Raw genomic sequence first — 24,320 nt, 5'->3', positions numbered from 1 at the left:
TAGTTTTGGCAGCTCAGTTTTGATACTGATGAACTCACCAAAGTAATAGCTGAGATATGCTAACACTGTAACTTTGCTACAAGTACGGTGAGCCAAAAAAACAAGTGGTCCGATGATCAGAATTAATTTTTAAAAAACCCAACAATTGAACTGAAAGTTAATCCACCCGATATATTGTGTGTGAGCACAACTACAATTACAGTAGATCAAAACTGAACCAGGAAGTCAGTCTTTAAACTGTGATCCATGTTTACAACGGACAGCTCTCCTGCTTCCTGCTAAGTTTGGCTATAGCCTGGGAGTTTCTTTTCAAAACCTGTGTGATAGTCTGCATGTGTTTCTCGTCCCATCGGCTCACGAAACTTGGACCAAGCTGTCAAACTAGACAATCTAGTTTTAAATAAAACAAGATTTAATAAAAATTTTCAGAAGTACATTTTGGTGGATTTGTTTGGACAGAATAATAGCAAGTTTAGGAGCAGGCCGCCATGTTGTTTCCTGTTTGAAACAGCGAGCAGAAAACCAGGGACCAATCAGGTGCATTCCACGTTATGGTACGTCACAGCTTGAACGGCCAGTTGAGTGGAGCAGCGCGTCCCATAGTGTCCTCGCCAGACCTGGTGGACATGTACCGCTGGATTTAACATTATAAACATGACCACTGACTATTTGTCTAATGATTTAGCCACAAATCCACAGACTGACGGTACACAGTCCAGACATAAACAAGTCTAGTTTTAATTATGTTACCACACAGTCAGATCTCAGCATAAGATTCATTATTAAATTATAAGGAGGGATAAAACCATGAAAAACAGGCCCAAAGTATTTTGCCCCAAATATTTAATACTACAATTTTTGTTTGTTAAGATGTTCCTGAAACTGTCGGACCATTGTCCTCAATATGTTTTCATATTTCCTGTGCAGTGCATCGTGGGGAAAAAATAGCCCATCAACAGAGCACTCAAAAAGTATTCAACTTTAGTACGCATCTTTGAGTGTACTTGTTTTGCCAAACTCCAGCGTGAGCACACACTTCATGCTCAGACCTAGCTTAGAAATAGCGTGTAGCATTTGGACACAGAATGAGCTACACATACAAATGGAGGATCTACATGTAGGTGTACAGAATAAACTCAAATGCAGGTGAAAAACTAATTGCGAGCTGGATTGAAATGTAACGTTTCATTGCCTGAATAATTCATCAGAAGACGCTGCACAGTGTCAGCAGCGGAGTCACTCGGGAATGCTTGCTTCGCAGGTGAATGCATTTTTCTTCACTCCAGCTAAATAATGAAATGACTTCTTTCCCATTCAAAGCTTGCTTTCAAGCTCAAAAAGATTAGCCTTTGATCTTAAATATATATAAAAAAAAATTTGTAAATGTTGTTGACTTGTTCTTGTCTTAATATTTCGGAGCGTAACGACTGTGGAGATGTAACCTTTTGACTGGTCGGAAATTGCCGTCGGGAATAAAAAAAGATGTTAAGCACAAGATAGTGTCAACCCAAATAAAGAGTAAGTAAGAGTTATTAAATATGTATTAAGGTTGTTTCTGCTGTGGTGAATACTGGTGCCATATGGTGAGTAAGATATTCAGTCCCCCCCCCCCACTCCCACGATGCATTAAAATCTAACTTATTCTGCGGTGTGCACTTAATGTTTGCTCGATTTGTCATTAGTCAGATGCAGCCCGGTGACGTTCATCTCAGCTTGACCACCTTGTGTGCATCTCAGCTGTGTGATCACACGCAGACTTCCTCAGGAGCTGAATTCGATGCAGGCAGCGTGTGGGCGTTGGCTTTCTGAGACAAAGACACTAATGAAAGCTGACAAGCACCAGGAAGCCTGCGGGGAGCAGAAAGCACCGGGCAGAGAACCATAAGCTACATTCAAGTTTGCACTGTTTCCTACTCTAGACATCCACCTTGAAGACCTCGCTCCTCCTCGCTCTGCTGGCTACAAAAGGCTCAGGGCAGCTTAAGGCGAGATTTAAGGGGGATAGCGAGGAGAAAACATAACTAATCCTTAAACTGAGAAGAGTAATCTGTGAGGGGAAGATTTACAACAAAGAAAATGACTTTTACAATGCACTCACAAAAGAAGTGACCTTTCTATTAGGATTTTTTTGTGACAGCGAGGCAGTTTTTTTTAGGCTGCAGATAATCAGAGTTAAGACATCCGTCAGTTAGAAGAAACACTCTCTCTGTCATGCATGTGAGAGAAAGTGAAGTGTCGCGTCCCCCCGGAAGCGTTTGGATTAAAGAGCTGCCACATGACCACACAGCCCCACTCGTGGAAAACAATGTGAAGTGTTTGAGCTGATCCTCGGTGCTCTCATTGATTTCTGTTGATCACAATCTTATTTGGCAATTTAAATGCTAATGATACTTTTAATTGCAAGACGGGATAAATGTGATTTGATCTTTAGGAGGCAATTACTTTCATGCTTTGTCTCGCTCCGATCTTTTCAAAAGGCGGACAACAATTACCCTGCAGAGCTCAGCTCCCACTCCCCTCCCCCCTTTTCTCACAAGAGAAGAAAGAACAAAACAAGAATAAAACAAAATGACTTCTGTTTTTGTTCTTTGACAAGTTTATCAAAAAAATTATTTCTGTTGTTGGAGGAGGGTTTTGTCTTTAGAACACTTAACTTTACAATTATACACACACGGCCAGTTTCCCAACCTTGTTCAACACCTCAGGCATTGATACTAGATTACATACACTGCTATACAAAAGAACATGAAAATAAAGGTGACTGTTATAGACAGTTGCACTGCATGTATAACATTCTGTACAGAGAAACCAAGCACCATTTTCACTCATAAAACAACAACAGTGAATGATTCGATTTCACACCCAGTACAGTAAGTCCATGTTGAATGACTCAGAAAGACAAAGGAAGACAATCCTACTTTGGTTACAGCTTAAAGCTAGAAGGTGTCCAACAATGAGTTACCATTTATCACATTTTTAAAAGGTCTCCACCATAGAAATAGAATAGGAGTAGAACGGACAATGAACTGTTTGCCGTGGTCATATCACTAGTTCTAAAGAAAATGGCGATTGTTGTTGTTTACATGCACAAAATATTCTGTTTTTGACCTTATTCTGAAAAAGATAATATTCCTATAAGCTGTTTACATAGCTAATGAAAATTAATATTCCACTAATATACCCATTTAGCCTGCACGCAGCCGTGCTATACTTCGATTAACTGGGGGTGGACTTGTTTGACCGTGCAAAGACAGCCTCCCTCTTTCATTCCTTCAACCACCTTCTTGAAAATGTCGACATTGTGATATTTGCACATATAAAAAAACAAAAACCTTCAGTCAAAGTCTTTCATAATGTTTAAAAGTAGGTGTGTTTCTCTTCCGTTTCTTTTGGACATACATCTCTGCAAACTGTCTGGCTAGTTGGTTTGTGTACAACGCACAGAGCTGGCCGTGAACAGGCAAGGGGCCGTGTGTCACAAACTGCCGTAAAAACCCCAACTGAGACGCATATTCTGAACGTGCTACATGTACAATGAATGCTCCTAAAACCTGAATAATATCGGCATATCCCACATGTCTTAATCGGAAAATGCTCCATTCTGAATAAGGCTTAATTTGGAATATTCAAACAGAATATGCTGTTTATATGACCCGTATTAAATTGCGGAATATTGTCATATTCAAAATATTAGTGTAGATGGAATGTAGTGCATGTTAAAGGTCCCATATCGTGCTCATTTTCAGGTTCGTACTTGTATGTTGTGTTTCTACTAGAACATGTTTACATGCTGTAATGTTAAAAAAAAACTTTATTTTCCTCATACTGTCTGCTTGAATATGCCTGTATTTACCCTCTGTCTGAAACGCTCCGTTTTAGTGCAATAAACAGAATTGCAACAGAATTGCGTTGCCTGGCAACAGTTTGGGTCCATGTTTACTTCCTGTCAGCTGATGTCATTAACATCCACTGCAACCAGGAATAAACTGTGACACATTTAGTATGTTTACGTTTAAAACTGTGTAATGGTCTAAATATTGTATATTTGTGACATCACAAATGGACAGATATCCTAACGGCTTGTTTCAAATGCACAATTTCTGAATATGGGCTGTGTGTGTTTCTCAATATATTGAGCGCTTCGATACTTTCACAGTATTTATAAAGCACTTAAACCTGCTTTATAATATAAAAGACATGAAAATCTTACTTTTTACAATATAGGACCTTTAACGTAGTCAGTGTTGCTCCGCCGTTAAGCCGATGTTCTGACAAATAGAGCTACAGCTCAGAATGACCTACCAACAAAATGTGTTCAGTGTGTTTCAGATAGGGATGCACCAGTACTGATACTGGATTGGATATCGGCCCGATACCGATAAAAATAGCTGGATTGGATATCGGCGACAATGGGGCCGATCTATTAAATTTTATGTTTTTATACTATCTACATTATATACTGGAATTTTAATTCCTGTTTAGGTTTTGACCAATTTGTTGCTGCATTTAAAAGGTTAACACTTGAATTGTAATTTCCACTGAATTGTTAGTGTACCAATTAACATTTTAATAATGAGGAACCATTAAATACATTTCTATCTATGTATTTATTGGTCACATTTTGCTTTACAAACTTAGGAAAGTAATGTTTAAGTCAAGCCTGGCGTTGCCTTACACACAAAAGAATGATCCTAGTCACTTCCACACAGTGAGGCATAGAGCTTATTAATTAAACTCTGGCATCGGATCGGTACTCGGTATCGGCCGATACCCAAAGCCCAGGTATCGCTATCGGTATCGGAACTGAAAAAGTCAGATTGGTGTATCCCTAGTTTCAGAAGGAAAAATATTATTCACTCCGATAATCGTACCCACATTTATAAAGGTAGTAGGCCATTCTGATAGATTTCCTATGGTCAGTGTATCTTTTGGTCACGCGTACTCGACGCAGACGCTGTCGTGTTGCACCTCGCGCCCGCATGAGTGAGTCCCGGTGAATACGCGACTTGCGGCAAGTCGGTTTAATACAGAAGTAGCCCGCTACGTTCTTTGCAACAGTACACATAAAAATGGCTCCTGCTCTGACCATTCTGCTGAATTGATTTGAATAGGAAATTTCCATTTTACTCTTATTCAATTTCTATGGTCTCCACACAGCAATGGTGAAAAGCACTGGTGACCGGTTTATAAATCAAAGGGTACACAAGTACAAAAAATATCTCTACTAATCACTTCTCCCAGTGTCATCGTTCAAATTGTGTTACTAAAAAAGACATCTATTTTTTTACAACATCCCATTTCTTCATTTTGACTTCACTGGAGAGTCTATCAGTAATTTCAAGTGTCCTCCAAAATCACAACGGTGCTACATTTCAGTCCTGGGGAAACCATTTCCAGCCTCTAAGGTGGAAGAATTTGTACCTACGTTGAGAAAGCAGAGTTGATGGTGTTTGGTGACAATAACATCCAGCTCATAATGCATCATCCTTTTTAACATTCTGCATGTGATTCTTTTTCAGATATTGTAGTAAATATGTCCAGGAAGCTGGCATCAAAGTGATTTACACCAGCGATGGATCTGCAACTGTGTCAACACCAGCTGCGCGTCAGGAAAAACCAACGAGTGAATTCATTTTTGCAGGGGGAACGGCGCCACGATTGGCAGCGCTTTTCGGGCGTTTTGGAGGTCATACATCACGCTTGGGCAAAAGACAGAGCGATGAACACATTATTGTGAGAACACCGCTTTTTTGACAATGCCCATCTATTTTGATAATCAGTCGACTATTGTGCCAGTGCAGCCTCTGAAGGGGCCAGTGATTTATTAGGATTGACCAATTTCGAGTCACATCATGTGCTGCTTTGTGAGGGCAAACAGAGGCGTGACTGGCGGTGCAGTCAGGCATGTTATCAAATGCCCAGGCTTGATTAACGGCTCATCAACATGCAGAATTAAACAGTCTGGCTAAATGCTTCCCCTTTGCCCTGACATCAGACACTCATATAAAACTATGAATCTCTCGCAGTGGTTCTGTGCATTCAAATAAACCCCCAACACATTCAACTTCTCACATGATTAGACATTTCAAAAACAGTTTTCTTTGTAAGACACTGAACATGTATGATGACATGCCACAGGACACCGATATTCACCTGGACAATTAAAGCTTTAAATCACTACGTTAAGTATTTTACATGCCGAGCTACAAGTAGAAGACAATAACAACAGTTCCACAGCACTGACACGACCAGAACTCTTGTCATGCATATTTGAGGACAATCATGCACACAAAAGGAGGGGGGGAAAGAGCAAGAGGCGGAGGGAGGGGAGATTGCACAATGTGGTGTGTTAACAAAGACATTATCAGTGAGTTTTAGCTTATGTAAAACAAAGCCTCTGTAAGCTTACAGATTTGCCTCTGATTAACAATTTGATATGTGCTCTATGTTCAATCTCGACTAAAAAAAGTGTTCTGTTCTGTCCAAGCTCCCCCCCGATCTGATAAACTCCAAATGGAGCTGTATATTTTATCTTGAGACTTTTAATTAAGTTTGATTTATCTTGGCACTGTTTTTCACCGAGTTTAATTTCATTCAAAGTTGTTTATTGAGGTTTTTGTTTTTGTCACGCACCAAATAGAGACGTTTGAATTTCACTTCAAACGTCTCGAGTTGTTGTCAAAAAGAAAAATAGAAATTTCCTTAAACTTCTTCAGATGTCAAGTCCGGTGTGAATGTCTAGTAAGCGATCATGTCGATGAATGCGTTTTTTGCGCTCACAATGGCGTGCTCAAGTATGTCACTTGCAGGCCACCATTACATGCAGGCAACAGAATAGAGGATCCAGGAGGACAGGGTTCGGCGGGGGATAGACTGGGGTCAGGTGCCTCTACTTTCCTTGTGGGGGACTCTGGCTTCTCTGGAGCCTGTGTCACACAACTATCAGCCACAGCAGCAACAGCAATGCTGAGGGAGGGGAGCGGGAAACAGAGAGCAGTTACTTTGGCATCAGAGTAAGAAAGCAAGATAGATTAGCAGGGAGGGAGAAAGAGACAGAAAGCAATGGGAGAGGTAAGAGTCTGTGCGCTTCATTTGTCTTAAAAAGCATTGGTGAGAGGGAGAAGCGGCGCGCTATCTGGGGTTCTCCGCGGGGCTCGGCCGTGGACTCCAGCGCCGCCCGAGACGAGCAGCAGGAGGAGTCGCGGGAGGGCAAAAAAACCTGGCAGAGCGTCCCGTCGACGCTTGATGTTAGCATCACTGCTTTGAATATCAAATCAATTACAAGATTCTGGAGGGGGGACCTCTAAAATAAGCACTATAATCTCATCATGTGAGTTGATTAAAGGCTCATGTGCACCCTCAGCCAGATCCTGCACACCCCCAACCCTCAGTTGTTTTGGTAACATTCCCAGGGAGGAAGATAGCCAACCCCTGCACACAGCAACATCATTCCCATGGGGATGTGGTTTGCATCAGTGTAGCCAAGAGCATTATGGAAACCCTGGCAACCAGGTGTTTATAACAATTAGCAATATTTAACTTGAATGCTTGTTTCCTTCTTTGTTGAAAACAGATTTCTTACACGTCTTCCCAGACAGATGGCAGAGGCTTTTATCACCTTTGGAATAGCACGTGAAGATATTTTAGATTCACAAAGCTGTGTTACTTGTTGTTCTCTCAGCTGCATCCTCTGCAACTTCTGTTTCCCCCTCTGCGTACGGGCAGCAGCTGGCGATGTTCAAAATTGTCACGGCCCCTGGTTTGCAGGCAGAACAAAATTACCTGGTTGGCTGGAGGAGGGGGCAGCACGAGTAAATGAAGTCGGTCCTTAAATCTATCTTTAACAGCAGTATTAAGCAGTCTGCTTAATTGATGCAACGGAAGAAGGAGTCCTATTTATTTTAAAATACATTCGATTTAAATGACCTACAAACGTTGCTTTAATTACCACCTCAGCATAAGATTTGATAGATTACTATTTGAATCATATTTGCGTCATTTGTCCATGCTGAACTGAATGGGATTTTAGGCTTCAATGTTTCCAAACCCAATCATCAAATCTTTGATCCGCTAGTTTTCTCCAAATCGTTCTCACTCCTGTCAAATACGGCCTTTTGGTAAACAGCCCTCGTCATCGGAAACTGACGCTCGGAGGCACCCTTTAACGAACCGGGCTTTCAACTGACTCCAATGTTGACCCACCCACCGCGTTATTCAACGGTTGGAGCAAGTGACGTAGTATTAAAGGTCCCATATCGTGCTCATTTTCAGGTTCATACTTGTATTTTGTGTTTCTACTAGAACGTGTTTACATGCTGTAATGTTAAAAAAAAACTTTATTTTCCTCGTACTATCTGTCAGAATATACCTGTATGTACCCTCTGTCTGAAACGCTCCGTTTTAGTGCATTTCAATGGAATTGCAACAGAATTGCGTTGCTAGGCAACAGTTTGGGGCCATGTTTACTTCCTGTCAGCTGATGTTATTTACATACACTGCAACAGGAAACAAACTGGGACACATTTAGAATGTTTACGTTTAAAACCGTTTAATGGTCTAAATATTGTATATTTGTGACATCACAAATGGACAGAAATCCTAACAGCTTGATTCAAACGCTCAATTTCTGAATGTTTCTGTGTGTATTTCTTCGTACAGTATATTCAGTATTTTGATAGTTTAACAGTATTTATATATCACTTAAACCTGCTTTGTAATGTAAAAGACCTGAAAATCTCCCTTTTTACAATATGGGACCTTTAATGGCGTGAGAATCTGCTAAGGGTGGGAACAAGGGATGTATGGGTTCAAACAACACAAGACTTTCAACCAGGAGACTGGTGTTTGTGCCCCGTGTGAAACTAAGGGGGTTTTCCGTATTAGGTGCGATTTAGATTTATTTGTACCGTACCCGAGAACGATTGCCCCCCCGCCTCTCAGCTTTCACATTAGTAAAGTTGTTCTGTACCTGAGTACACTTACGTCATCATCCATGTGTATTTGTTTATGTTAAGATCAGCTGTTCTAGCGGAGGAGCATCATAAATCACTTCATTCAAACTTGACAGAAACAAAAAAAATCACCAAAACCATCGTCATTATTCTTTCCAACAATCACCGACTCTGGTTTGGTTGAAATAAACTCTTATTTCACCGAGTTTGATGTGAAAATAGGCCGACTCTACACGTTGTCTCCCCCCCTACCCCGTCTCTCTCTCTGCCCGCTGAGCAGCTGAGCGGAGGCAGACCATTAAACTAATGCCTTCCTGCTTTATCACACATGGCCATACAGTTCAGAGGATGCGATCGGTGCATGCTGCGCGTATATACAGATCTCATAGGAGACCGCCGGCGTTGAAAAACGCTTGCCCTTTCACAACTACTCGCTGAATGCTAACGTTACTCGCATTAAATAGCGGTCCACTTCCGTGTTTTGGTACGGTTGGCTTTCACACCTGATGCGAACCGTACCCGAGTACACGTGAACCGTACTTCAGAGCACCTTTTCAAGTGGACTCGTGTACGGATCGACGAACCGTGCCCGATTACGGTGCAGAGCATGCACACTTATCAACTGGACTTTGGGGTCCAGTGTACTCGGATCCGGGACCGGGTCCCTGATGTGAAACACCCTAAAAGCAACGATGACTTATTTTGTCACGTCAGTCTTTAGCCACGTAACTCGCCAGTATCGTCAACCACAACCGTCCTTACCTTACATTGCTTAAACCTAACTTAATTTGAAGTTTATTTTGAACGGACACTATGCATGTAACAAGCGTATATTGATACGCCGTCCCCGCTCTTTCCAAAAGTAACGCAATAGGGGATACGATGTGGGTCGATGTCCGATGCCGAGGGGCACTGACCAAGCGGCGCTATTTGACGAGTTGGGAGTGAGAATGTCGGTTTCTCCAAATAACTTTTATTAACAGGTCGTCCTCTGGACCTACTGCATATTCAAGAATCTCCTGGAGAACCTCCTTCACTTCCTGATGATACCGTAACAAATAATCCAACAGAGGTGAAGCCTTTCCCCAAGAAAGAGACTGCAGCAAATGCTCCTGCAATCAGTCCTGATTAAAACAATAGTGTTTTAATGGGAAATGGGCTCACTACAGCCCACATTACAATCAAGCAGCTACTTAATAAGTTCTGCTTCAATGATAATCATCGATTGTACCTGCGATAGTAAACGAAAATAAACTTGCCTTTTAAGAGTCTGGGTTATTTTTCATAAAATGAGCTATAGGAAAGGACACTATCGACTCTCAGAATGAGTGACAGCGACATGTCTGCCGCGTGTCCTTCTGTCTCTGAACGCATTAACTCTCCCAAAAAAGTGTTTTGTCCTTTTCAAAGTGTTTCTCTCTCCCCGTGGGCCGACTGTAGTGCACCTAATCTTACCACCTGTCCAGCCCCCCCTGCAATATTCTCTGGCAGAGGCTCGGTACTCACAGGTCATTATCTGTCTCAGTGCGGGTCTTCTGCTGCCGCCGATGGACCATGAAAACAGTAACGGCCACGCCAACGATGAGCCCGATGGCAACGACACCTCCAAGAATCCCGATAACACCACCTGGGGGACCCTGCGGCATCGGCTTCTCTGCAGACAAAGAGGGGAAATAACAGTGTCAGGGATAGGTGCTCTTTAAGTAATTGATGCTGTCGGGTGGAACTTGCAGTGAGGACAAATAAACACTAATGTTACATCTGAATGACACGTTGTTTTTCCACGTCAATGGCAGGAAAACTTTTTGCAAAAAAGCACAAATATTCTGGGCTTCAGCAATTGTAATTTCAAAATGAAAGCAGCAATGCATACAAAAGAAGAAGAAGAAGAAAAAAATTGTAAAAGGAAAAATCTTTACAAGAGCCATTTGACACGGTTATTTGTCAGACTTGAGGCTCTCTGTCATAAAACACATCCGAACGCTATTTTCGGAGACATATTTCAGGTCGAGGCCATTGTCCTGCTCAGCCTGGCTCTGCATGAATACCACACAGTTGTGGTCACTCAGCCGCCGCTGCATTTCTAATGTGCACTCCGTCGACTGTTCAAAAGGGGCCTAAATTGGCTGGGATTTGACAGCGAACCCAAATGCACTCTTAAGAGCACGACAGAGCCATTATATTTTAAAAGTCCTTGCCAGCAGGGGGTAATGAATGCAAAATGTATTTCCAGCATTGCAGAGAGAGAATGTGTGCGGTTGCCAAAGTAAAACAGTTTACCTAATTCTGTTGAGAGCAAAACATGGAAAAGTTAGTCTACGACTGTCAGCTCAAATGACATGACGGTCTAACCCGGTAAACATTTCACATTGTTGGTGTTGCCCTCATTGCTCCACGCTCAATATTCCAGTCACCGCTCTGTTGATAAAGCCAAGGCTATTAACTTTAAAAACAGGCACAGGGATAGCAGTGGGAAGATAAACAACAACAGTATCCAACATGCCTTCTGTAACCTTCATCTTCTTCTAAATACTAATAAAACAAAATGCATGGTCTTCAAGCTCACCTCAAAATCTCTTCCCTGGATGGGTCAGTACTCACATTTGTAAATTCCTATAAATAACTGGGTATGAGCAAGAATTGGTTTTCTATACCGTAATAAAATATCTTTTATCCACTCTGCAAAGCACACCTTGATTAAGATGACAGTTCTGGAAAAACCTGGATTATGGCGATTGAAACCTGCAGTAGGCAGAATATTTTTGGCATCATTGGTCAAAAAATCCATAATAACCTTTCAGCATATTGTAATTCAAGTGTTCTGAGAGACTTCTGCACCTCCTATGGTTCTGTTTTCAAGCTTTAGAAAATCTAGCCCATGACGGGAGACTTTGGCCAATCACAGGTCATTTCAGAGAGAGAGCGTTCCTATTGGTTGTTCATTCAACGGAGGCAGCTGTCAATCACTCGCAAACTCCGATCAAACGGTCAAACTAGGCAGCGCTGATCAAATATGAATTAATATTCTGTTACTGTAATGCCTATTTCTCTCCTCAAATGTTTTCAGAAACACCTCTAAGTGAACTGTTTCGCTGTAAAATGAGAAAGGTTGCTCTGGCTGGTGGCTGGCTCCAATTCTACCCACTGCTGCTTTAATCTACAGATTTGCCTCCAAAAATCTTCTCAATAAACTGGACGTCATCTACCATGCTGCCATTTGCTTTGTCACTGGTGCCCCTCTCATCACTGTAACCTGCATTCTCTAGTCAACTGACCATCACTCCATACCAGGCGTCAGATCTACAGTTCATTTCTAAAACTATCATTGGCAAAACCAACCTCCATATCTCCGCTCAGTAATCCATATCTCCAACAGTAACCGCAATTTACGTTCTAACAAATTCATCAGTATGGTCATTCCAAAAGTCAGCACCTCCTCTGGTCGTCACTCATTACAGTCTGCCGCTCCTAGTGACTGGAATGAGTTGCAAAAGATGCTAAAACTCTCATTATGTTACCCTCCTTTAAAGGTCCCATATTGTAAAAAGTGAGATTTTCATGTATTTTATATTATAAATCAGGTTTAAGTGCCATATAAATACTGCTATTAAAGTATCAAACACTCAATCCATAGAGAAATACACACAGCCCGTATTCAGAAACTGAGCATTTAAAACAAGCCGTCAGGATTTCTGTCCATTTGTGATGTCACAAATCCACAATATATAGACCATTTCACAGTTTTAAACGTAAACATACTGAATTTGTCCCAGTTTATTTCCTGTTGCAGTGTATGTCAATGACATCAGCTGACAGGAAGTAAACATGGACCCAAGCTGTTGGCTAGCAACGCAATTCTGTTGAAATGCACTAAAACGGAGCGTTTCAGACAGAGGGTAAATGCAGGTATATTCAGGCAGACAGTGTGAGGAAAATTAAGTGTTTTTTTGAACATTACAGCATGTAAACATGTTCTAGTAGAAACACAAAATACAAGTATGAACCTGAAAATGAGCACAATATGGGACCTTTAAGAGCCGCACTGGGCTGTGATCATCTGCAGCCTGCGTAGGATTGTTTTAGCTCGATACATTGCAGGAAGTGGGACACACTTTGAAATCGTTGCCACTTCTTTACTGCTGATTTTACGCCTTTTACATTTCAGCAATGAATCATCCTGTATGAGATCAGAATACGTCAAACTGTAATTCATCTGTTGTCACGTATACATAAAAAGCTACATTACTGTAGGGGGGTCCCATGTGAACCTCCTCTACTGCGTCCCAACTGATGTCAGGTATTACTAAAATAGGACAATGTCTTTTCAGAAGCATAATGGAGCTTTTTTTCTGAAGGCAAACAGCCCTGGCATCTGTTTTTCTTCGATGAGAGCGGTTAAAGCTGTCCTTTTTAAGACAGGCCAGGGACCAATCAATGGCTGTGAGCCTGTTGTGATGGGGACACTGCAAATTCTCCCCATCTTCCACTTTGAAAAGGAAAGCCTATCTCCTGCCCTCATGATGTCTCCATTATTATCTGGCCGTCCCTCCCGGTAGTGACTGGACAAGGCCTCGCTCCCAGGGGGCCTCTTCTCAACAGCCCCTGCCTGCTTGCTTGATTCACTGCCCATAATGACGGATACACAGAGGACTACTTCACACAATAGCAAGCCACGTTACTCCACCTTGTACCCAACACCTCAAAGTCAGCGCGCACATATCGTGTCCATCAGGTTGTCGTGTCACGCTGCTGCTTTAATTTGTCTGTCTCCTGGTACTTAAAAGTCACATCATGTCAAATCTGCACACCAAACGAAAGTAAATAGGTTTTTCTTGTGAGCGCATACACTTCTTTCTTGTGATTCATTTCAATAAAAAAGGCTGCGGAGTAGCTTTGAAGAGCGGGCGTGAATGTGATCTTGCCGTAGCATGGCAACAGATAAGCCAGAACTCCTACTGTTGTCTCATCGCGCTACATAGTGAAAGCCAGTGGGCTGAATTTCATGGCCCTAATGCAAATGCCAGACACAATAGTCTGTTGTATAACACTAACACACAGAGGAGTGGACTGGATCAGAATGCAATTTCCCTGTTGTGGAGCCTTAGGCACTGTGCACACAGGATTTGGACTGTCACCTCCTTCATAAAGGTAGGGGTGAGCCATCTGGCGCGCGGTCTGACTGCTTTGTCTGCTTCTTATATTCCTGGAGAATCATCAAAAATTAAAGCTTTCATATTCAGAACACGAATTGTACATTAAGGCATCCTTATCTTAACCAATGTTCACACGAATGAACTGTTTTGGCAAAATGTTTCAGCAAAATGTTTCTGGTGCCGGTGTGGACGGTGTAGCAAAATGCACCGATGATGCTGAGCTGGGATCATTTTATCACAAAAGCAAGAGCTATACCCTCATAATCTCTGTAAACACATTCTGCATTCATAGGCAGGATAATATTGTTTGTAGTCCGAGGATTGACCAATCACGTTCAAGCAGGCTTTGGTTGAATGCAGGTGAGCAGTCTGTGTGGAGAGCGAAAGAGGCGGAACGCATGGGCCGAAATGCAATCTTGGAACCCGCCGGATAACAATGATTTAGCTTTTTATTGGTTTAAGATCAGTTTGTAAACTGGCCACTTGTGAAACAATCCGGTTGTACACGTCGTCCCTCAACTCCAACTCCAGTCTTGCGTCTCAGGTTGCTTACTGGACTGTAAAAAATGAGCAGTGCACGAAAAAAGGAAGTCTTGGCCCTGATATCCTCTGGCTACACTGGAACCCCAGAAATATAGCCCCCTGACCCCAGAGGGTAAACCGTCGTCAGACCGATAGCCGACGGGTTCTGAGATTGCCCTCTACAGATGCCAAGCAGGGCTGGCTCTAGGCCTTTTGGTGCCCTGGGCGAAATTGGGATTTGTAGCCCCCCCGGCTGTAGGGTTACCCCAGAACCCTAACCCTAGCCCCATAAACCGTAACGCACATCAGACATCACAATGGTTTTAAGACTAAAATTAAGAGGATCGCAGGTTTTCTGTTTGGAGTTTACATGTTCTCCCCGTGTTAGCGTGGGTTTTCTCTCTGCCGGTTGGGTTAATTGTTAACTCTAAATGTCCTGTAGGTGTGAATGTGAGACTGAATGGTTGTCTGTCTCTATGTGTTAGTCCTGTGATAGTCTGGTGACCTGTCCGGGGTGTACCCCGCCTTCGCCCTATGTCAGCTGGGATCGGCTCCAGTCCCCCCTCCCCCCTCCCCAGTTACAATAAATAACTGTATTTATTACAGTATAAATAAACAATTTGTCCCTGATATTGTTGGCTTAAAAGTGTTTAGTCAGTTTCAATACAAAGAGAGTTACAGGGGTGAAAAGTGAATTTCTTTCTTTCTTTATTTATCTGTTAATTTGTTACCTCAATTCAGAAAATCAGGAATGGTGCCCACTGGCATTTTTTTTTTTTTTTTTTAGAGGGCGACCAGCACCCCCCAGAAGGTGGCGCCCGAGGCGATTGCCTATATGGCCTATGCCTTAAGCCAGCCCTGAAGCCAAGCCCTTCTACAGTATGTGCAGCCAACCCGACACCTTCAAATTCAATCATTCCAAGTAAGATAGTACAACTGTACCAGGTAACTGGTGCCTGATGATGTTACAGCAGGGAATGCATTTCCAAGGACATGGATTGCTGAGAACTTGGAAAACAAGGTGGTAGGAGCTCAATTATATTCAATAAAAAAAATCCAGTTCTTAACATTGCATCTAAACCCAGAGTTATTTTAAAAAATAAACCATTTTTCTTTGATGGAGTGAACCCGATGTTCCTGCCTAAACCACTCAAGGACAGGAGCCATTGAAGAATGTGAAGACAAGCGTGGAATTTGGAGTTCAGCTGTCCAGATGCCACAAGAGTTGAGGAAAAAATTAAGCGAGCTGGTGAGCATGACAGTCAAATGAGTCACTGACAAATATTTATGCCTGACCTTGGATAATACTCAGCCCCTGTACTGTGGCTCTAATCTTTTTGCAGAGACACACATTTCTGTTGTGTTAGTATTCTCTGATGCCAGTGACTTAGTCCTGTGAAAGTAATCGTTTGGAAATTCCCCCACGCTACACACAACAGGCAGTATGCTACATGAAGAGGGCTTTCCTTTGTCCTTGTTGTAGAATCAACAGTAATAGGCATGAGCTACTGAATGCAGCATGTCTCTGCTTCATGCTTTCACAACCACCAACAGTGCCAATACCAACACCAACACCATCATTACCTACACCTTCAGCATGAAAACAGAAGAAAAATTAAGACCACGCTGTTCACAGGAAGAGGAAACTTTGTCTCTCGACTCACTAGAAGGTGTAAAACATTTCAATTTGTTAAAACAATAAACTACAACTTTCATATAATGAATACTGGAAACACCCCAAGTGTACTGTATGTAGTAATTATACATACAATAGTGGAGACCTGGAATGGTAGTAGCACCTTTTTGTTTTAGCATCAGTAACTCAGGTTACATCCGCACTAATTTGTTTTAAAAGGCATAACTTTTGCTACGTTTATGCCTGGTGTCAACACTGTTCCACACTAGACGCTTGAAAACGCTGCATACCCCGTTTTCGTTTCAAAGGTCCAATATTGTAAAAATACGATTTTCATGTCTTTTATATCATAAAGCAGGTTTAAGTGCTTTATAAATACTGTGAAAGTATCGAAGCTCTCAATATACAGATAAATACACACAGCCCGTATTCAGAAATTGTGCGTTTGAAACAAGCCGTTAGGATTTTTGACCATTTGTGATGTCACAAATATACAATATTTAGACCATTACACGGTTTTAAATGTAAACATTTTAAAAGTTTCCCAGTTTATTTCCTGTTGCAGTGTATGTAAATGAAGGAAGTAAACATGGACCCAAACTGTTGCCTAGCAACGCAATTCCGTTGCAATTCTGTTGAAATGGACTAAAACGGAGTGTTTCAGAGGGTAAATACAGGTATATTCAGGCAGACAGTATGAGGAAAATAAAGGGTTATTTTAACATTAAATCATGTAAACATGTTCTAGTAGAAACACAAAATACAAGTATGGACCTGAAAATGAGCACGATATGGGACCTTTGATTCTGAAACGGCCCTAAAACACTTGTCTGGACGGAGGTCATTTTCATTTTAAAACAAAAAGGTATTAGTGTGGATGTAGCCTCAGTGGTTGTTCGTGCTGGATCTCTCAAACTTTTACACACGGTACCCGTATTTGCGTATTACAAATAGAACTCACTTGGACGTCTACTACACAATCAAACATGTCAGTTAATGTCAAATGCAAAGATTTGCATAGTTGTTACTACCTACCCCATAGGGATGGTTGTAACAATGAAAGGTAATTTGTTGAAATAAGATCCACGCTATCCAATTTATGCAAGAATTGATACAAATATTGATACCATTTTTTACTTTCTAACCTGAAAATCTTTTTTTTGGGGATGTAAAATCCATAATGTTGCTCACAGAGACATGCCACTTCTCATATGAGCTCAAAAAGCAAATGGGAGTGTACGATATTGATGACATCACCACAGGTCTTCTCTGATTGGTCAAAACTGACAGTGTTACAGCTAACACTCCCCGGTCTCCCCTGTACCTAAATGTTAGGGGACAGAATGCTCTTTTACAGTGGCAATTATATTTGGAAAAATGGTGGAGCAACAACTACTTTGCACATGTAAATAATTTGCTGGGTCCCACACCGGTATGTGCTCAGTCAGATTATGTTTTAAACTGTTCTCTTCACCTTGCTTTTAATGTAAATTACTCATCACCCAGTTTGTATGCACCGTCAGTTTGGGTAACGTTAGCTATTTTTGCCCAATTTGATCACGTTGTCCTGCTGCTTTCATCTTTAATAATCCTCTGAAAAAGATGCTTGAGATCCTAAAAGTCTGTTCTTGGCAAGGTACAATCATCTCCGAATAACACACAAGACTCTTTTCTGACAAGCTAGCTGTTAGCCATTCACCAATAAATCTGCTGATTTTCAGGTTTGCTTTATAACAATCTCCACTCATAATATCCTGTGGCTGGTGGGACGTGTTTAATCTCAAGTTTTTCTCCCCAATGGCAGACTTTCAAATGAATGGAACAGCAGTCAGCACCATGTGGCATCAAAATTTGTGCAACAACTACAAAATAAATATCAAATTTGTGCAACACTTTCATTATCAAAGGCTTTGGGCCTGTGCATTGTTGTTTTCCCACACTCCAGGCACTTGACTTTGCAAGTGTGGGCCTCTGGAGCCAAGCACATTTAAAACACCATTTTAGAACTCAGACTCTGACCTTGAATTGTAGAATAATGATAAGTAACAGCAGCAACCAAGGATTTTGATGTCAGGCATTAATCCATAATTATATTCATTTATAAATAACTCAGAAGGCTACCACTAAAACAACACTTTTCTCTGCTGCCAGCAGGTGGGGCTTTGTCGTTGCCCATTAAAACAATAAACCACAGCTTTCAATGAAATACCAGATCTGTAGAGATTTTACATATAGGATTGCCAAATGTTAAGATTGTCCAGGAAACATCTCCTGTTCCATACGAATCTAGAAGGTCACTCGGAGAGCATAGACCTCTGCCAAGGTCTATCCGCTCCAAAATGTAATGGATTCTTCCTTGGCTCATACTACACCATTCCACCAAGTTTCATGAAAATCGGGCGAGTAGTTTTCCTGTAATTTTGCTGACAAACAGAAAAACAAACCAAACCGAAAACATAACCTCGTTGGCGGAGGTAATGCTGTTTTTCTGTCCACGAAAGCAGTAACTGCAGATTGTTTTGAATATGAACTGTATAAAGTGCTCCAGGGATGACATATTTTTGTATGCCAACCAGGAAGTTAGCATCGCCCTGGGTTCCCTCGACCAAAACCCGATGGGAATTTCCCATCGGGTTTTGGATTATTGCAGAAAATAATCTCTGTGGCAAACATTTATGATACTTACACTTTTTGTTCAGCAAGATAATCTCCACAAATGAACACCACTTTTTATGATTTTTGAAATGTAAATGCAATCGCCATATGTAAAAAGCTAACGTTAGGCTATAAACGAACTACACTACAGTATCATGAGCGTGAGTATACACAACGAGGCTGTAAAGGCGGATGAGTCGGCGTGATGACGTTTAGTAGTCTCATTTAGCCACTCATTAGCAACTGCCTTTTTTAAGACACAAAGGCTTCAAAATTCACGAGTGGGGTAGTTATTGATGTATTTTATGTTGTAGAACAAACTGTTAAATTTCTTAAGCTAAGTTAACCACACACCTTATTTCAGGCCTCTAACCAAACTAAAAACCCATTTAAAAAACCCATTGCATACTTCTACAACACTACCATTCAGAAGCAATAATGCAAAATGTGGTACTTTTGTACTTGTATGTGATACGTAAGTAAATATTTAAATGCAGGACTCGCCTGTAATAGAGTATTTCTACGTTACTGCTTCTGAAAGCTAAATGTAAAGATTTGGCCCACTAGTGGGCCCAGAAACATACAAACTACCATAACTAACATAAAAAAAGACAAACAGCCCAGGAAATTCCTTAGAAAGCACTTCTCCCACCACTGACAAGAAGGCCAAACAAAGGTATAAATTCACAGAGAGCATTGTCCAATATTCAAATCGAAACATGAGCTCTTATCATAAAGGTGTCACCAAAATCAAGAAACTTATAGAATACCTATAAAGTGTAAAACCCTTTGACCTCCTTTGATTTTTCACCAGTGGAAAACCTGCATAAAATCCGACCAAACTCTATCGAGTAAAGGTTGTTGTTCAAATATGTCTTGTAGCTGCCACTAAAAGATTGCTATTGATTTTCAATAAGTGTAATGCACCCATCCATGCGGTGGCTCCCTCTGTGCTGTCAGTCCACCACGGTGGCACATTTGAGCTGACGGAACTTGACCTTGGCTCTTTTGTGGCTGCAGGTCCCTCCGTGGTGGTGGCGGCAATCTTCAGTCTTGTCACATCTGCTCCCCAGAGTTCATCGAGCTGCGCCAGATGTATGAGCGATTGTTGTTTTTCTCTGCACCGCAGCGCATCCAAACATAGAACACAGTCACAGGCCTGCACACAGTCCTCCGTCAGCTTTGACAGCCTTTGTGGCATTACGTTTAAGGCAGCTGGTAGCCCACGGAGAATCACATTTCCCTGACAATCCACCAAGAAGGCGTCATTGGCTGAGTGCAACTTCCACCCAGCAGGTTCTTCTGTTTGCTGCAGAGTTCAGACGTTCAGCCAGCCAGAGGTCTCATGGGATTCTGGGGGATACAGCGAATAAGTGCCCTGCATGTGATTATTACTTATTCATTCCTCAGGCAGAGCCCACAGATTTATATGCACGCTCCCAACAGGGGGGCGGTTACTACTTAGAGAAGATCTGGCAACATTTTTATGGAGCGAATGCAACTGATCATCTGAAGCTGTGGCCTGAAAATTGATTACTTCCTCACTGCTGCTGCTTGTGGCCCTTTTCTAAGCAAATGTGACCTACATGCAGAGTGACACGGCGATTCGGCGTCTGGACCGTCCAAATGTGTGAAAACAGTGTAATCTCGAGCGCCAGCTGTACTCAATAGCCAAAACATGTGGGCTCTAGTGTTACCAGTCTCCCATAGAACACGTTAGTCACACATACCGGAGCAGGAGGGGTTCAGGTGAGGGGGCCAAAGGGTGAGCGGTCTCCAGCTGGAGCGCGCTTTGCCCACTCCGAATCCAATCTGTCACAGAATGCAGCAATGCAGGATTTAAATGGAAGCAGTTTTTTTTTTTTTTCAGCAGATCGCTGCCATGTACCTGCTGAGGCTTGGTGCGGTTCATCAAACACTGGCACGGGGAAGACAATTCGCAGTTTAATGATGTCTTCAAATGTACAGTCAGCCCTGGCAATCTGACAGAAGACAGTAAAAAAAGAAGAGTAGGCTATATAGAAAGCGTGAAACTATAAGGTATCACACTGGCGGTATTAAGAGGACATTTGCGTATCGGCGCTTTGTAAAAATGTTCCAGTTATAAGTCTGATCATATTCCAAGAATGGATGTGGCTCCTGCCGCGTCTCCCTCTCTCCCATCAGAAATTGTAATTGCTATCTTCTCCACGGGGGCTGTAATACTTTCCAGCAATGCTGGGGAGTTTTCAAGTGGACAGATTGAGAGTCTGGCTACTAACCCACGCCAGCTCCACCCCACCAATGCCAGTCTGAGATGGCCACCTGTTCCAAAGACCACAGCGACTGTGTTTTTTTCCAGCTCGGCATCGCATAGGCAGCCAGTCGACCAGCAGAGTGAAACAGTCAAGGTGTCTGGTTGCTTTTATCTCTCTATTCATGAGTTGTGCAGCTACCTTATGTGGAAGTAAATGCCCAGGCTGTTAGTAATTTATCTGGAGGAGATTTTTTTCTATCCTTTTTCCACATTGGGTAAATGCTGCAGGCCCCAATAAAGAGAAAGAAATGTGGTTTAATGGAGTTCATAAATCTGTATTTCATGCTGCCAACTCCAAGCGGCACATGCTGTTTCGTCTCCCTCTCACATCCCCTCCTCCCCAAGTTGGTAATCTTGTTAAAGTTCAATGTTTCCAGAGCTGTCTCCTCTGGGAGCCGGGGGTTCCTGAAGTCGTCCTACGTTTTTTGCCCTCTGGAGAGGTCCGCATCCGATCCCACCTATAGATTCACGCTGATGGTCTGTCTCCGCACCACCTCTCAGACCCCGATGTGTCAGAGCGGAGAGAGAGGGGCCGGAGGCAATGGGAGCAGGGGGATTGTGATGGTCTGTGATTGCTGTTCTATATCACTCCGCAGAGGGCAGCACTTCATTAAACACAAATTGTTAACACATGGGGTGTGTTTATTAAGATGAAACCAAGCCCATTATGAAGTTAACTGTCTGGGGCCTGCTGGGCCACCATTGGAAACACCTGAGGCCGGAATAGAACAGAATAGTAGTTTTTTTATTTTGTTTAAGCTTATTTGTCTTTGTGTTTAATTTGTATTATTATTTTCTCAGACAGACAGTTAAAGTGCCAGTAGTCCGAATATGTTTTGCATCATTGGGCAAAAATTCCATAATGACCTTTCAGCATATTGTAATTCAAGTAAACTAGACTTCTGCACCTCCTCATGGCTCTGTTTTCAGGCTTTAAAAAATCTACTTTGGCCAATCACAGGTCATTTCAGAGAGAGAGAGAGAGAGCGTTCCTATTGGCTGTTCATTCAATGGAGGCAGCTGTCAATCACTCGCAAACTCCCATTACACGGTCAAACTAGGCAGCGCTGATGAAATTATGAATTAATATTCTGTTACTGTAATGCCTATTTCTGATGTAAAATGTTTTCTGAAACATCTTGTAGTGCACTGTTTAGCTGTAAAATGAGAAAGTTTGCTTCGGCTGGTGGGCGGTGCTTGGTATTTCCTCAACTGATCTCAACATGCCGGCAGGGTCACAAACATTTTTTTAATTTTTCAGCTAAACACTACGAGATGTTTCTGAAAACATTTTATGCGAGAAATAGGCATTACAGTAACAGAATATTGATTCATATTTGATTCGTTTGCGAGTGATTGACATTGTCTGTGAAATCTTGCAGACACCATTAGGAGCACTGGAGGACAGAGAGGCATATGATATTTTTCCAGATTACCTGTCTCATGCACTACTGCCAGGATATAGTGGCCGTTTCATAAAAATAACTTTTTTTGATCATATTTGCTCCAATCTTGCCTACTGCTGCTTTAAGGACCAAATCTAGAGTAATGGATGGATGTCACTGTTTGGCTGAATAAATACCTCCTGAGCCATTCTGTCTCACTTCATAGCCTCTCCTGTGTCAACATTTTGTGACTCAATGCCACGTTAAGGCAATCTGGGGAAGTATCACGAGCCTTCAATAATAAAACCCCCCCCCCAAAAAAACACTTAGCATGTTTCCACACATAAACGGAAGGACACTCAACCTCAGCAAGGCTGGCTGGAGATCTCCACGTGACCACGCAGGCATCAGCTGGAGGTGTCTGGTGCACCGCTGAGTCCGGCGGGGTAGATGGAGCGACGACAAGCGGCACCAAAGCCCCCTGTCAATGAATATGAGATTGCAGGCTGCCAAGCTGATCCTGATGCTGTCATGAGGTATTACCTCCTGCGACAGCCTAAATAACAACAGTTCTAATTAAAGAATGATTGGAATGGGTGGGCCACTGCCTCCTAATGGGGGAATAAACCGCAACATCGCTCCAGGAAGTGAATTGCACTCATTTATTAACTTCAGGAAGCCGGTAGCTCCTGTCAAGATGTAATAGCTTACTTTAAAAAGAGGCTACATAACTTTCCATCCATTCTGCCCACTGGCCCGTTCACTCCAGCACTTTAATTAGAAAACATATACTAGTATCATGTCCAGTGGGATGCTATTTTTCTGTTTTATGACAGGGGAGATTTGAAGTGCACGGTAACTCTGCTGCCGTTTCTTTTGCCGTGCATCACCACTAATCTGAAAACTAGCTTATAAAAAGAGCTGGCCGTGCAGCGTTGGTGATAGGGCTCCCAGTCTGCTTTAGCAGGCACTCTCTCGCTCTCGAGCCCTTTCATGCCCCAGCTGAACTCCTCTATGTGTTGAATGTTAATTTAACGGCTGCTCCCAGCTCTAAACTAGAGGGAGCGCGGTGCTTATACAGATCTGTACCCCTCGTCTGCACCTCGTCCTCCCTCTTCTACCTTCTCCTCTGTGTAAGCAAAATTACTTCTCAGTGTCTCTCCCTGGCAAGCGCCACGAGGTCACGGCTGTAATTTCCTTTGCCTGGTTAAAAGCTGACAGAGTAACGGACCCAGTCAGTCTGGATGTGTTCGAGAGCAGGTTTTCAATTTAGCAACACTTTGGACTGGTGAGTCTGCAGATCCCATCCCAAAGGCCGGCCCCTTTTACTGCCCCCGCCGCTAAGCAAGTGTGTCATCTCAAGGACCGTACACACTCAAATGTAGAAATAACCTCTGTGGAGCTGAGTATTAGATCTGAAATGCAATATATTTACATTCCTGGACTGGACTGCTTGTGTTCTCTGTGGGAAATTGCCATTGCTTCAGTTTATACACACAGGCAGGCCGCTGGATTCAAGCACAATAATGTGAATTCCCTCTGCAATAAGTACCTCTCTCCTGGCTGACATTGTGATTTTAGATTTCCCTACACTGAGTCTTTGTTGCAGCTCATCAGCTATGCTGTTTATTATTTGCTTTTGTGCTATAGCATAGACTGTATATATATAAAGATGGATGATGTGTCTCCACTTCCTCTCACTGTGCAAAAGTGAAGCCAACA

The 24,320-nt window shown here is 42.3% G+C and overlaps 1 protein-coding gene across 4 annotated transcripts in view; it reads right to left on the bottom strand.

Annotated features, from left to right (window-relative positions):
* nectin1b (nectin cell adhesion molecule 1b) overlaps positions 1-24,320 on the bottom strand; it is a 230,068-nt gene that overhangs the window by 52,946 nt on the left and 152,802 nt on the right. For 2 of the 4 annotated variants that reach the window (XM_074640446.1, XM_074640449.1), the window contains exon 6: positions 10,458-10,605. In XM_074640446.1, coding sequence (XP_074496547.1) covers positions 10,458-10,605 — 148 coding nt within the window. Of the gene's footprint in view, positions 1-2,573; positions 4,539-4,707; positions 6,967-10,457; positions 10,606-24,320 lie in introns of those variants that run through there. The other 2 variants (XR_012594608.1, XM_074640451.1) reach the window with 2 other exon arrangements.

Source organism: Sebastes fasciatus, chromosome 7, assembly GCF_043250625.1.
Source record: "Sebastes fasciatus isolate fSebFas1 chromosome 7, fSebFas1.pri, whole genome shotgun sequence".
NCBI lineage: Eukaryota > Metazoa > Chordata > Actinopteri > Perciformes > Sebastidae > Sebastes > Sebastes fasciatus.
Note: the sequence above shows the minus strand (reverse complement) of the source record. Positions and strands in the feature narration are given on the sequence as shown.